This window comes from Penaeus vannamei, chromosome 37, assembly GCF_042767895.1.
Source record: "Penaeus vannamei isolate JL-2024 chromosome 37, ASM4276789v1, whole genome shotgun sequence".
In the NCBI taxonomy this organism is placed as follows: Eukaryota; Metazoa; Arthropoda; class Malacostraca; order Decapoda; family Penaeidae; genus Penaeus; species Penaeus vannamei.
The window spans coordinates 25,028,481-25,043,480 of record NC_091585.1 but is presented as its reverse complement, the minus strand read 5'-3'; the positions used below and the strand labels follow the sequence as shown (position 1 = coordinate 25,043,480).

The 15,000-nt window shown below is 38.1% G+C and overlaps 1 protein-coding gene across 9 annotated transcripts in view; it reads left to right on the top strand.

The window, feature by feature from the left end:
- The window catches only part of LOC113820992 (uncharacterized), a 10,268-nt gene extending 2,453 nt beyond the window's left edge, over positions 1-7,815 (top strand). The window contains exons 3-11 of one of the 9 annotated variants that reach the window (XM_070114989.1): positions 611-763; positions 957-1,094; positions 2,447-2,587; positions 3,963-4,100; positions 4,304-4,444; positions 4,631-4,771; positions 4,939-5,085; positions 5,496-5,750; positions 5,929-7,815. In XM_070114989.1, coding sequence (XP_069971090.1) covers positions 611-763; positions 957-1,094; positions 2,447-2,587; positions 3,963-4,100; positions 4,304-4,444; positions 4,631-4,771; positions 4,939-5,085; positions 5,496-5,750; positions 5,929-6,482 — 1,808 coding nt within the window. In that variant the 3' untranslated portion in view covers positions 6,483-7,815. Of the gene's footprint in view, positions 1-610; positions 764-953; positions 1,095-2,443; positions 2,588-3,959; positions 4,101-4,303; positions 4,445-4,630; positions 4,772-4,938; positions 5,086-5,495; positions 5,751-5,928 lie in introns of all 9 variants that reach the window. The other 8 variants (XM_070114988.1, XM_070114984.1, XM_070114987.1 and 5 more) reach the window with 8 other exon arrangements.
- The last annotated feature ends 7,185 nt before the right edge of the window (positions 7,816-15,000 follow it).

The window sequence follows — 15,000 nt, the reverse complement described above, 5'->3', positions numbered from 1 at the left end:
GCAATTGTTTATAGTGTTAATAGTTAACACCTTAAAAAAAAATGATTGCATGGGCCCTTGCTTTTGGTGGATCTCAAATCTTCGTCCAAGTCAATCTTAAAACTTCTTCCTCTTCCTCTTCCCCCACAAACCTCCTCTTCCTCTTCCTTCCTTCTTCATCCGCAAACTTAGCTAACTGTTAAGGCATTCTGGGTGACTATACTTGGTTTGAATTTAAGGGCTCTCTAAGTGATATGTATTTTTTGTGAAGTAATTAATTAGGATATTGCTTAGGACACACCTAGTTCCACTGGCCCATGTGACAAAGAGATTGTTTTTACAAAAGATTACCGAGCTCTGATAAATTCTAATGTGCTACATATTATGAATTACTGGAAAATGGGAAACCCCAAGCAGTACTTTCTATATATCTCATTTGTATTTTTTTATTATTATTTTTTTTTGATGGCCATATATCAACTACTTTAATTCTGCCCACTTCATCCTCATGTTTGAAAGTATCCAAGTGATATATCCCAGCCTGACCAGTGAACGAAGAGGCCTAATCCAAAACAAAATAACAGTTTGATTAGTACCTCTAATAACTTCAACTTATTAAATATCTTTCAAGACGAAAATGGGGGAGGAAGATCTTTAAAGACAGACGGAAAAGATGAATGTAAAAACAGGAATGGAAGATGCGTAGGAGAAGGGAAATGCGAAGAAAAAGACGTCCTCAAGAAAGTTGAATGTAGCGGGCAGAATGAAGTGTGTTGTCGCAAAGGTAAGTGTCACACTTATTTGTTTTGTCACTTTTTATGTCTGATTTTTAAAAAATCAGACATACATCAGAAAATATGTCAAATGTTCCAATTTTGCCCATGATACCTTAAGATATGTCCACACAGAGCGGTGAATTAAAGTAGCAAGAACTCATCTAGATATAATGTCTAAGATTAGTGATATCTTCCAAGTAGGTGGAAGATCATCAAAGAAAAACGGAAAAGATGAATGTAGAAACAGTAATGGAAGATGCGTGGGAGAACAGAAATGCGGAGATAAAGATGTCCTTAACGTTAAATGTAGCAGGCAGAATGAAGTGTGTTGTCGCAAAGGTGAGTGTCAGACTCTTATTGGTTTTGGTTGATTTTGTCACTTTATATCTATCAGAACGTTTAGAAAAGGAGATATGTCAAATGTTCCAATTTTCCCTGCGATACCTTAGGGGGTCCATCCTGTTCGAGAATGAAATTTGTTAATTATGATCAGATTTTTTTAGTATGTTATATATACACATACTACAATTTACACTACCAAGTTTCATTTCATTCGGATAATAAACAATGAAATTATTTTAAAAAACTAGATTTTGAAAATCAAAACATTGATATATCTCACTTATCCATTGACCGAACTTTAAAAAAAAAAATCCCACATAATCTCTATAGCAATACCTAAATCTTGTGCCTACGGATTTTGAAATTTCCTCTTAGATTAGTAGGAAAATATATATATATTTAAATGCTCATTGTTTTGAAGATAAAACATAATATATAGACTTTTATCATCTGAAATGAAAATCCCCAGGTACAAAAAATAGCAAATTTATTCAGCTTTCAAATGATCCAAACCCCATTAGAATCGCCCAAGTAGTTATGGAGATATATAAGAAAATGTTGACAATGGTGTAGTTTTGAGATGTCAGGCTTTGAAGTTGAGGTTACTTTTTTCTCCATATTCTTTTTGTTTTTCATTAGAAATCTGATTTCTGCGTCAGTCTTGATGCATTCTGTGGCATTCACACGTATTCTAGTGTAACTGGTACCTGGCAACCCCTCTTTTGGAAGGTACTAATGGCAATGAGTGCACACGATTGTAGAAGTACTGCATGTCACTATAGGCTTCCCAGTGGTTCGCGAGGCATTTCAAACGAATAGATAATTACTGCAACTGTGATTGAGATATATTTCTCATCATATTATGTTTATTAGTTACAGGAATAACATTTATCATTAGTACTGGCCAATTACTGTGTGATGAGGGTGCATTAGGGTGTTGCGCCGAGGCATAGAACGACACGCAACCTCCCACTCCGGCTCTCTCGTGATGACTGCCAGCCTTGTCTCTTTGTCGTGGCTGTCGGCTGTGCTGTAAGCAGAATTGCCTGCTAGCTGCCAAAGAATAATAAAAAAAAAAGGGTTGAGTATATTTGCACGGAAACGATAAAGTAAACATCTGAGCCAGATCTGGGGGGGGGGGGTCAAAGATTTAGTCATATCTCTTTTAATATTTACATATTTAGCAAAAATATTACATCACGAGATTGCCAAAGCCTACTAGATTAAAATTAGTCGTCGAAAATTCAACAGGACGGCCCCCTTAGGACATATCCACACTAAGCAGTAAATTAAAGTAGCAAGAATTCATTTAGAAATAATGTCTAAGATCAGTGATATCTTCCAAGTAGGTGGAAGATCATCAAAGAAAAACGGAAAAGATGAATGTAGAAACAGTAATGGAAGATGCGTGGGAGAACAGAAATGCGGAGAAAAAGACGTCCTCAAGAACGTTAAATGTAGCGGGCAGAATAGAGTGTGTTGTCTCAAAGGTAAGTGTCAGACTCTTATTGGTTTTGGTTGATTTTGTCACTTTATATCTATCAGAACGTTTAGAAAAGGAGATATGTCAAATGTTCCAATTTTCCCTGCGATACCTTAGGGGGTCCATCCTGTTCGAGAATGAAATTTGTTAATTATAATCAGATTTTTTTAGTATGTTATATATACACATACTACAATTTACACTACCAAGTTTCATTTCATTTGGATAATAAACAATGAAATTATTTTAAAAAACTAGATTTTGAAAATCAAAACATTGATATATCTCACTTATCCATTGACCGAACTTTAAAAAAAAAATCCCACATAATCTCTATAGCAATACCTAAATCTTGTGCCTACGGATTTTGAAATTTCCTCTTAGATTAGTGGGAATATATATATATATATATATATATATATATATATAAATGCTCATTGTTTTGAATATAAAACATAATATATAGACTTTTATCATCTGAAATGAAAATCCCCAGGTACAAAAAATAGCAAATTTATTCAGCTTTCAAATGATCCAAACCCCATTAGAATCGCCCAAGTAGTTATGGAGATATATAAGAAAATGTTGACAATGGTGTAGTTTTGAGATGTCAGGCTTTGAAGTTGAGGTTACTTTTTTCTCCATATTCTTTTTGTTTTTCATTAGAAATCTGATTTCTGCGTCAGTCTTGATGCATTCTGTGGCATTCACACATATTCTAGTGTAACTGGTACCTGGCAACCCCTCTTTTGGAAGGTACTAATGGCAATGAGTGCACACGATTGTAGAAGTACTGCATGTCACTATAGGCTTCCCAGTGGTTCGCGAGGCATTTCAAACGAATAAATAACTACTGCAACTGTGATTGAGATATATTTCTCATCATATTATGTTTATTAGTTACAGGAATAACATTTATCATTAGTACTGGCCAATTACTGTGTGATGAGGGTGCATTAGGGTGTTGCGCCGAGGCATAGAACGACACGCAACCTCCCACTCCGGCTCTCTCGTGATGACTGCCAGCCTTGTCTCTTTGTCGTGGCTGTCGGCTGTGCTGTAAGCAGAATTGCCTGCTAGCTGCCAAAGAATAAATTAAATAAAAAAAAAGGGTTGAGTATATTTGCACGGAAACGATAAAGTAAACATCTGAGCCAGATCTGGGGGGGGGGGGGTCAAAGATTTAGTCATAACTCTTTTAATATTTACATATTTAGCAAAAATATTACATCACGAGATTGCCAAAGCCTACTAGCTTAAAATTATTCGTCGAAAATTCAACAGGACGGCCCCCTTAGGACATATCCACACTAAGCAGTAAATTAAAGTAGCAAGAATTCATTTAGAAATAATGTCTAAGATCAGTGATATCTTCCAAGTAGGTGGAAGATCATCAAAGAAAAACGGAAAAGATGAATGTAGAAACAGTAATGGAAGATGCGTGGGAGAACAGAAATGCGGAGAAAAAGACGTCCTTAACGTTAAATGTAGCAGGCAAAATGAAGTGTGCTGTCGCAAAGGTAAGTGTCAGACTCTTATTGGTTTTGTCACTTCTCATCTATCTGAATTTTTTGGCCCATGATACCTTATGTCCACACTGAGCGGTGAATTAAAGTAGCAAGAATTCATTCAGAAATAACGATCAATGAGATCTTCCAGTTAGGTAGAAAGTAAGGTATCAATTATCAAACCATTTTTATGATTACTAATGCCCCGAAATTAGGTGGAAGATCATCAAAGAAAAACGGAAAAGATGAATGTAGAAACAGTAATGGAAGATGCGTGGGAGAACAGAAATGCGGAGAAAAAGACGTCCTCAAGAACGTTAAATGTAGCGGGCAGAATAGAGTGTGTTGTCTCAAAGGTAAGTGTCAGACTCTTATTGATTTTGGTTGCTTTTGTCACTTTTTATCTATCAAAATGTTTAAAGAAATATGTCAAAGGTTTCAATTTTGCCCGTGATGACCTCATGTCCACACTGAGCGGTGAATTAAAGTTGCAAGAATTCATCTAGAAATAATTTCTAAGATCAGTGATATCTTCCAATTAGGTGGAAGAACGTCAAAGAAAAACGGAAATGCTGAATGCGAAGGCAAGAATGGAAGTTGCGTGAAAGAAAAGAAATGTGAAGAAAAGGATGTAATCAAGAATATTGGATGCAGCGGGCAGAATAAAGTGTGCTGTCGTAAGGGTAAGCGTCAATCCTCTATCGTTCCAGTCAGATGTTTTCATTAATCTTATTATTCTTATATGAATCATTTTATCCATGATACCTTCAAAACATAATTTAAGAATTATATATCTGAGGACTGAACAAATCTCAAATGATTACTATCACGAAATCCCTCGACTCATCAGCCATCACAGGAGAGAAAAGAGGTTCAAGGATGGACGGGAAGGAGGAGTGTAAAAGTAACGAAGGGAAATGTGTCGGGGGAAAGAAATGCAAGAACAAGGACACCATCACCACGATTGACTGCGGTGGAAAGAAAGTTTGCTGCGTCGGTAAGCCTTACGCCATTGCTCGCTTCTGCTCGTCCGAGTTCTAGTTTCCGATGACCATTTTTGGAATAGATGAAACTTCACTCATCTCGTCCAACGTAACGCTTTTAACCCTTTCCCTGTCCGGCATTCAGCAGCTGATATTTTGCTGGCTGTCATGGAGTTTCAACACTAAAAAAAGGAATTTAGTATCGTTTGAATACCTAGTCTTCGAAATTGGCACAGGGAACACGTGGGCACTTAAAGCTTTTCAAAATATACACATTTTCCGCTATATTGTAAGACGAACAATGCTTTTATTCACAAGTACTTCAAGAGAGGCATAGCAGCAAGAAACCATATTCTTATTTTTTTTTTAACTTTTGTGTTAATATTATGGTGTTAATCATTTACCTTGTTTTTCTTTCCCACAGGCTGCAAAGGATTTGAGAAGGGAAAATGCTCGAAGATAAAGGGAAAATGTAGAAAGGGACCAACTAAAAAGAAAACAGAAAAGATTGAGAATGGTTGCAAGATTCCTGGATGCTCATGCTGGGTCAAACCTTGCAAAATACTTCAAGCTTGCACGGATGGAAAGGGTACATGTGTCCGAAAGAAGAAGGATTGTCCAAATGGCATACTGATGAAACAATATTGCAAGGGGAAAAAGTGCAAATGTTGCCTCCCAGGTTGGAATCTAATGATCATATGCTTTCTCTCTTTTCGTTTATTCTCTTTCCCTAATGAAATAATAATTGGTAGTACTGAAAGGCTTTATATGGCAAATTGGATATATCTAAAATTCTTTGTTGGCCATAGTGTAAAAATGTCTGAAAATTTATTTATTTTTTCTCTCTCTCTCGCCAGCTTCTACGAACACAACCTTGCCTCCTACGACCACAACCGTGCGTCCTATGAACACAACCGTGCTTCCTACGAACACAACCATGCATTCTACGAACACAACCATGCATTCTACGAACACAACCATGCGTCCTACGAACACTACCTTGCCTTTTACGAACATTTCCTTGCCTTTTACGACTATAACCTTGCCTCCTATAACCACAACCACGCCTCCTACGACCACAACCACGCCTCCTACGACCACAACCACGCCTGCTATGAACACAACCACGCCTGCTATGAACACAACCACACCTGCTATGAACACAACCACACCTGCTATGAACACAACCACACCTGCTATGAACACAACCACACCTGCTATGAACACAACCACGCCTCCTACGACCACAACCACGCCTCCTACAACCACAACCACGCCTCTTACGACCACAACCACGCCTGCTATGAACACAACCACGCCTGCTATGAACACAACCACACCTGCTATGAACACAACCACGCCTTCTTCGAACACAACCACGCCTTCTTCGAACACAACCACGACTCCATGAACACAACCTAAACTCCTACGACCACAACCACGCCTCCTACAACCACAACCACGCCTCCTACAACCACAACCACGCCTTCTAACACAACCACGCCTTCTTCGAACACAACCACGACTCCATGAACACAACCTAAACTCCTACGACCACAACCACGCCTCCTACAACCACAACCACAACCACGCCTTCGAACACAACCACGCCTTCTTCGAACACAACCACGACTCCATGAACACAACCTAAACTCCTACGACCACAACCACGCCTCCTACAACCACAACCACGCCTTCTTCGAACACAACCACGCCTTCTTCGAACACAACCACGCCTTCTTCGAACACAACCACGACTCCATGAACACAACCTAAACTCCTACGACCACAACCTTGCCTCTTACGAAACAAATTCAAATTCAAATCACAACTCAAGACTTGCCTGAAGATACGGAATTGTGAAAGGCATCACAGATATCATTTCCTTTTCTGACGGAAAAAAGAGGCTCAGAATCAATCAATCAATCAATCAATCAATCAATACACACACACACACACACACAAAAAAAAAAAAACATACACTGGCCCCAGGTTCTTACAAACACAATCTACGGAGATGACCTTTGACCCAAATCGAAAAAGAAAAGCTGTCACCAGATCACGTGACGCTGTGAAAGATCTGAATTTCGTCGAGTTATCCCTACAACTGGTGTTCTTCATATCATCTTTATCGTTTTTATTATTTGAATCGATGTTAACGATTATCATCTTTATTATCGTTAGTATTGCTATTACTATTATTGTCTTATTATTTATCGGTGATATTGTTGATGTAAACATCACCATACTTATCATTATTTTTTTCATGTTAATATTTTCGTCATCATTACTGTTCTTATAATTATAATTATTATTATTATTATCACAATTATTGTTATTATTATTATTATTGTTACAATTATTATTATAATTATTGTTATAATTATTATCATAATTATTATCATTATTATTATTAACTTACTGCTTTCGGCACTGATATCACTGAGAGTATTGTTTCAGCTTTCTATTCATGCATGTGTTTTGCACGAAAGGAGTGTAAAAAATAACTTACGGCCAATTTTTATCCCAATTATCGACTTTATCCGATTATTTCAATATTTGTAATTAGAGACAGGACCTCCTATAATCCACCACGAACGTGTTATCTTCATTGTGAAAGATCTTTATCTATCTTTATTTACACTGACTTCCGGCGAATTGTGTTTTACTTATTTATTCTATTTTATTTCATTTTTTTCTTTATCTGTCATTTTAACGTAATGGAATAAAGAAGCAGCAGCAAGCGCAGTGTCTTTTTTCTCCTAAGTCTTGATAAGGAATCAACGTCTTATGTCTGTTCAATGAATTAGTATATAATCATATATATATATATATATATATATATATATATATATATATATATATATATATATATATATATACATACATACATACATATATATATATGTATATATATATATATATATATATATATATATATATATATATATATATTATACATATACATATACACAGATACACATACACACACACAAACACACACACACACACACACACAAATATATATATATATATATATATATATATATATTATACATATACACACACACACATATATATATAATATATATTTGTATATATATATATATATATATATATATATATATATATATATATATATATATATATATGCACGCGCACACACACACAAACACATATATATATATATAATATATATATATATGTGTGTATATATATATATATATATATATATATATATATATATATATATATATATACGCACACACACACACACACACATACATATATATATATAATATATATATATATAAAAAATATATAATATATATATATATATATATATATATATATATATATCAATATGCACCGTGTATATATTAATTATACCGTGCTGCGGTATTTCTTAGCAAAACCTTGCTTGCCAACGGTCTATTAGCGGATGAGCAGCTTGGTTGGGCTTAGAGAACCCAGGCTGTGGAGGAAATGCCCCCCCTTAATTCGTCTCACTTGAACACCACCGGCTATTGTCTGTCCTCAATAAGCGTACGAGTGTTCATGTCATAAGGGCTCTAGGTATCCCTGCTGCCATAGCAAAGACGGATGAGTAGTTTAGCTACCAACGGCATCCTTGAGGTGGACCCTCTGAATTGTATCCATAGTTGTGTGCCCAACATTCCTGAATTCAGCCATCTCCCTATTGTAGGTAGGCACATCCCTGCAGTTCTTGTGTTCCTTCCTTTCTCACATTTTTTTCTTTCTCATTTTCTTATTACAATCATGTATGTCGATATAGCCATGGCCCCCAGTCCCCAGCAGGCCTTCAGCGGTCAGGGGGTGCTAAGAATCTCTGGGTTTTGTGTAATTGAGTTCTTTCTCAAATTTATGTTTTTGTTATTCTTATGTGGAATTGTTGTTTTGTTGTCTGGTGATGTTGAGCTGAATCCTGGTCCTTGCCGTTCAAAGTATTGTAATGTACTTTTTAGTAATATTCGTGGCCTTCATGGGAATTTGATTGAACTTGCAGTTATCTCGGCAGAATGTGACATTATTTGTTGTGCTGAAACTCTGGTTTCAGACATGAGGCACACGTCAGAGTTACTTTTACCCAATTTTAATAAACCCTTGTTGCTACGTAGGAATTCCATGCCTCGAGCCCAAGGTTTGTGTTTATATTCTAGAGTTGGTTTTAATGCTAGTCGTTTTACAAAGTATGAATGTGGTTGTCACGAATACATGGTTGTGAGAGTGTGTAGTCGTTTTAATATTTTTTACATTTTTAGTTTTTATAGAAGTCCCAACTCTGATGACAGTATTTATGATTGTTTGTTGACTTCGTACATTTCTATTCAAGAGAATGATATTAAATCTTGTTTTATATTTATAGGTGATTTTAATGCTCGCCACCGAGACTGGCTTAATTCTGTGTCCACAACTGACCGACATGGCATTTCTGCATTAGATTTTGCAGATGTGGTTGGGTGTGAGCAGTTAGTTCGTGGTGCAACTCGCAGGAGTGGCAATCTTTTGGATCTTTTGCTAAGTGATGTGAGAGGGGTATTTGATGTAGACTCCATCGCGCCAATAGGTTCTTCCGACCACTGTAGTCTGGCATGTAAGATCCAGCTGGACTTCCCTATGCCAGATTTTACGCTAACTAGACGTCTTCTTAAAATCTAGAATTAACTGGAATGGTGTCTACCATGCTTTTAATAGCATTGTTTGGCGAAATGTTTACAATGCTCCTTGTCCTGTTAAAGCTTTTAATTTGTTATTGTTGGACATCATAATGAAGTTTGTACCCAGCAAAACTCTGAAATCTCGTTCACATGATAAAGCATGGTTTAATGAACGGTGTCACCAGGCTTATAGGGACAAACATGCTGCCTACAATCTCTGGGCTGCTAATCGTATTCGTCTTTGTTGGGAGAATTATGTTGCCATGCGAAATACAGCAAATAGTGTTTATAAGGAGGCCAAATCTGAATATAATGCTCACTTGAAAGAAGTTCTCTCACAAGCCTCACAGCCGCAAAAAATGGTGGTCAACACTTAAAACATCTCTGTTTGGTCTTGAGTCTTCCATTCCTCCTTTAATGAAACCTGATGGTAGTGTTTGAGAAAGCTACCTTGTTAGCAGATTGTTTTATGTCAAAACAAAGTTAAGAAGATATTGAACTTCCTCCTTCATGTCACCCATTGCCATGCTTTAATTAATTTGCTTTCAGGTCCTCTGAAATCAAGTATCTGTTATCTGAACTAGATGAATATGGTGTAGACTCTAATGGTTTGTTTCCTCTGATTTTAAAAAGACTAAATGGCCAATTAGCTCCTAAATATGTAATTAATTCTTTTATGCAACAGAAGTACCCAAAAGGTCTCCTGCTAAACCTCAGAAAGAAAGCGGAGAACATACTTGCAAGATCAACCCCAGTGACATCCTCTGACTTCCTCATACTGCCTCCATGTAACGTTTCCCAGGCGATCAGCAAATACTTTGGAAAAACAGTGAAAATCGCCAGCACATCCGGGGAAAAGATACACGATATGATACGAGACAAGAAGCAGTTGAAAAGCAACTCCAACAGTGCAGTATATCGCATACCCTGCAGCGGCTGCGATAAGGTCTATTTTGGTGAAACAGGACGAGGCTTCAACACCAGGATCATCGAACATCGAGCCGACGTCCGTCACCACAGGACTTCTAATGTCATGGTAGTTCATGTAGATGAAGCTGGACATCTACCGAACTGGAAGGAAGCCGAAGTAATCCATGAAGGATTGAGTAAACAAAAAAGGAAGGTCATGGAAGCTGCATACATCGCGACAGAAAAGAATATGAATACCGCATCAGGCAGGTTTAAAGTATCCAAGGTCGCAGCTGCAATTATGCGCATAACGAGTGCGAGGTCACAGTCGTCAGGTGATTTACCAGCTCCCACGTAGTATATATATGCTATGTTTTTTCTCTTATGTATGTATTTCTGATGAAGACGTAATCGAAACCGGTCAAATACATCTCTTGTATTGTGAAGATATCCAGTCTCATTCATACCTTTTCTATCTATCTATCTATCTATCTATATATATATAATATATAATACATATATACATATATATATACATATATATATACATACACACACACACACACACACACACACACACATACATATATATATATATATATATATATATATATATATATATATATATATTTATATATATACGTCGCCTTCTCCCCCCCTCCCATTCCCTTTCCCCTTATCCTTATCCTTATCCTTAACCGTACCCTCCCCCCTCCCCTTCCACTTCACCAATCCATCGACACTAATATCTGTACTATGGAAGGACATACAGACAAATGAAGTGCATATATAACCTTCTGATTGTACATAAAGCCAATGTGCAAAGAAATCGTTGAGTGTCTCCTCCATATTCGTTTACGTTTTCTGTGGTCGATATAAGCCGAGCAAGAATGGGAACCACATGGAGGTAAACGATATGGAATAATTATAAAAACCGATTATAGAAACATTGCATTTTATTGCAATGTATACTTAATAGACGAGTGGGTTGGTTTTTAACCTGGCACAGGCTCACACACGGGTGTCCTATTACTAAGAACACCAGAATGCTCCATATCACGAATCATAAAACCTATTAGTAATTAACATAAACCTGTGGACTATTAAGAGTCGACAGAATATAATTTCTTTCGGTAAATTTGGAAATGCAACTCCACACCATTTTTGGGGTGAATAGAACACTTTCCCAATAGCTTTCGTTGTGTTTCCAACGAATCTAGCACTCATTTCCTTCGGAAACTAAGCATAACTACGATATCGGTCTCGATAGCTAGGGAGGGCATGAAACGCCTACATATCTGGGAATTTCGAGAAATATCGATAGAATACTGGTAATCATAGTATATCAATACATTTCCTGGTTGTATAGGGGGCTCCACCCCCTTAAACCCCCTTTCAGGGAAGGCTGCCTCCCCCTACCAACCACCTGGTCTACAAAATCTCGTATGTTCCGGCAGGATAGAGCCCGGGCAAACCAGGTATCTGACACGTTTTCAGTAAATATAGGGGTTTTGCCCTATTATACACCCGCCTGGTCTGCGAAATCTTCACCTCGTTCCAACAGGAGAGCCCAAACCCATGAACAGTTTTAACCTCATCTTACCTTTAGCCTCAATTCCAGACGGGCCAGGCTGCGGGTCACTGGGATCGTCGGGGTATTCCAGGTCGTTGTTGGCGGGAATTGTGACCACTTACAGCAAAGTTACACTGCTTTCTTCTTTTTGTTTTTTTAATCCTTTCCATGCACCACAAACCCACTGGTGTCTGTCAATGCGGGCATTGTCCTTCCACTGGCAGTACACCGTGATGTAGATTTAATAAGCTTGCTTCGTTATTTTGTTGACATTTCGCAGTGGAATCGTAATAATTTTTCTCACAACCTACACACTGTCTAGCCATAATGGAACTGATTTGAATTTCAACTGCCTTCTCCTAGGCCCAGCTTCTATTGTCACGTGATGATCTATTCCATATTTGATTGGTTATATTGAGTATCTATGTTCACGCACAAATCTAATTGGCTCATTTGATTTCCCTCGCATACGTCATCCGCTACGAATCCGTCCGACTTCCCGTCGCTCTTAACGACTTTTTGTCATTTTGTCGCGTCGCTGGAGGCGGAAGGATACCGCGGGTCCTGTAAATCGTTGATTTTATACCCTCTATAACTCCGTTATTATCAATTTGCGCACAAAATGGTATAAAATAAAACTACCATAGAAAGATGGGTTCTATCACATGGTAAGCTCAGATTCTTTTAATTAGGTGTGGGGTTGCATTTCCAATAATACCTTTCTTTCTTTTTAGGGGGATTTCTTGCTAGTTTGTAATTGCAGAAGTTCTCAATGTTGATATTATTTTTTTTAACCTGTAGGCCCTACTGCGTTCACACAGTACCCTCCGGTGATCTGGTTTCCACCATGAAAGTCTAGTACACAATTTTGGACACTGTTTACTTTATCATCAATGGTTTCTCCAACAAGTTCGAGGTTGACGCTCCTTGTGAAGGCGACCCAGTGTGCTCTCTTTAGATTAAATTTAGGTGCTGAAGGCGTTCTCGGTGTCGCTTGAAATGTAATACAGATAGTAAAGTGGTCAGTCTCAAGGAGTCATCAGTGTCACTTGGCTGCTACTGTTGAAGAGAGCAGAGATAGGTCAATAAGGCTCAAATTACCGGTATTATCGTCCACTCGCGTCGGACTACCATCGTTCAGAAGGATTGAAGCAGTAACGAGCTAAACGACTTGCTCACCTCTGCCATCCACCCGCCGGGAACCCCATAATGTATGATTAGCATTAAAATCATACTATCAGGTGGACAATAAACTGAACGTAAAGCCAGGTACGGGATAGTGATTTTTTACTTTGCACGCGACAATCTCCAAAGAAGAATGTAGAGTCACTTCTGTAAAAGGGAGGTTCTGCTGGAGGTACATGGCAACTCCGCCCCCCTACTCTCTCGATCCCTCCGACGCAGATGGTTTCTTAAATAAGTCTCTTGGAGAACAATAATCTCGGGAGAATAGGACAAGGCTTATAATCTGAGGCCATTTACTTTAAGTGCTAAGACTTCGACAGTTGCATTGCATAGTAGTTAACGCGAAGATTGCAATTTAAGGGGCTTGTAAGTACCTTGTCCGCCGGTTTTAATCTTCATAAGGTCCAGCAAATGTAGATTTACCTTAACTGAATTTATTTGTATCCTTATCATTGCATAGTAATGAGTTGTGTCCATTTTTTTTTCTCTTACATGTTACAATACATAGGTTTTTGAATATTCATTTCCAACATAAAACATACTCAAGGATTTGACTCGAAATAAAGAAACACAATCCAGTTTTCGTTCTAACACTTTCGTCTTTCTTGGTCCTGCACTTTACGTTCTGGTTCTTCAGGTTTTCAAAAACTTTTCTCTCATCCATTGTCCTCAAATCCCTGTTAAAGATTTACTCCCTGAAAGGTATTTGGAACAACAGGAATAATTACTTTAATCTTGAACTCATGAATCAGCGTCATTTTAAGCATGTCACTGACTTGGGATTTGAATTGGACTTTTAGGCTACCATCTCGCAATTTCTTAGCACAATCAAAGTCGCTGGCCTTTTGATAAAGGACTTAACGTTTAGAAGCGACTGATTTCCATTCTGACAGCTAAATACCGTGCATTCTCCTCAACTGCCTCCTCCACCTCTCCCTGCCCTTCTCCTTCCCTTTCCTCCTCCTCCTCCTCCTCCTCCTCCTCCTCCTCCTCCTCCACCTCCCCCCTCCTCCTTCTCCTCCTCCACCTCCCCCCCTCCTCCTTCCCCACAACCTCACCCCTCCTCCTTCCCCCCTCCTCCTTCCCCACAACCTCACCCCTCCTCCTTCCCCCTCCACCTCCCTCCCCACAACCTCCCCCCTCCACCTCCTTCCCCTCCACCCTCCAATGGGGGGCAAGACACCATCCTTCGCGTCGGTCACTAGAAGAGGTTCCGTTATATGTGGTCGGTTGTCTTAGAGGAGTCGTAATCCGGAGAAGGGTTATCCGGGGCATCAGATCAAGATCCGCCCCTTGGCCCTTTTCCGTTTTAAGGGCCCCAATATCCCTTAACTCCTGACGTCAACTTATCATCAATAGCTAAGAGCCAAGGTGGGAACTACAATAATGATAATGATTATAATGGTAATAGTTATAATGGTATTAATGAGCCTGAAAATGACCTTATTGTTGATAATGATTGCAAGAATGATCATACTAATAATGATGATGATAACGACAATGATGATAATGATAATAGTAATGATAATGATAATAATAATTATAACTAATAAACGCAATAAAATATTCACATTTGAAGAATT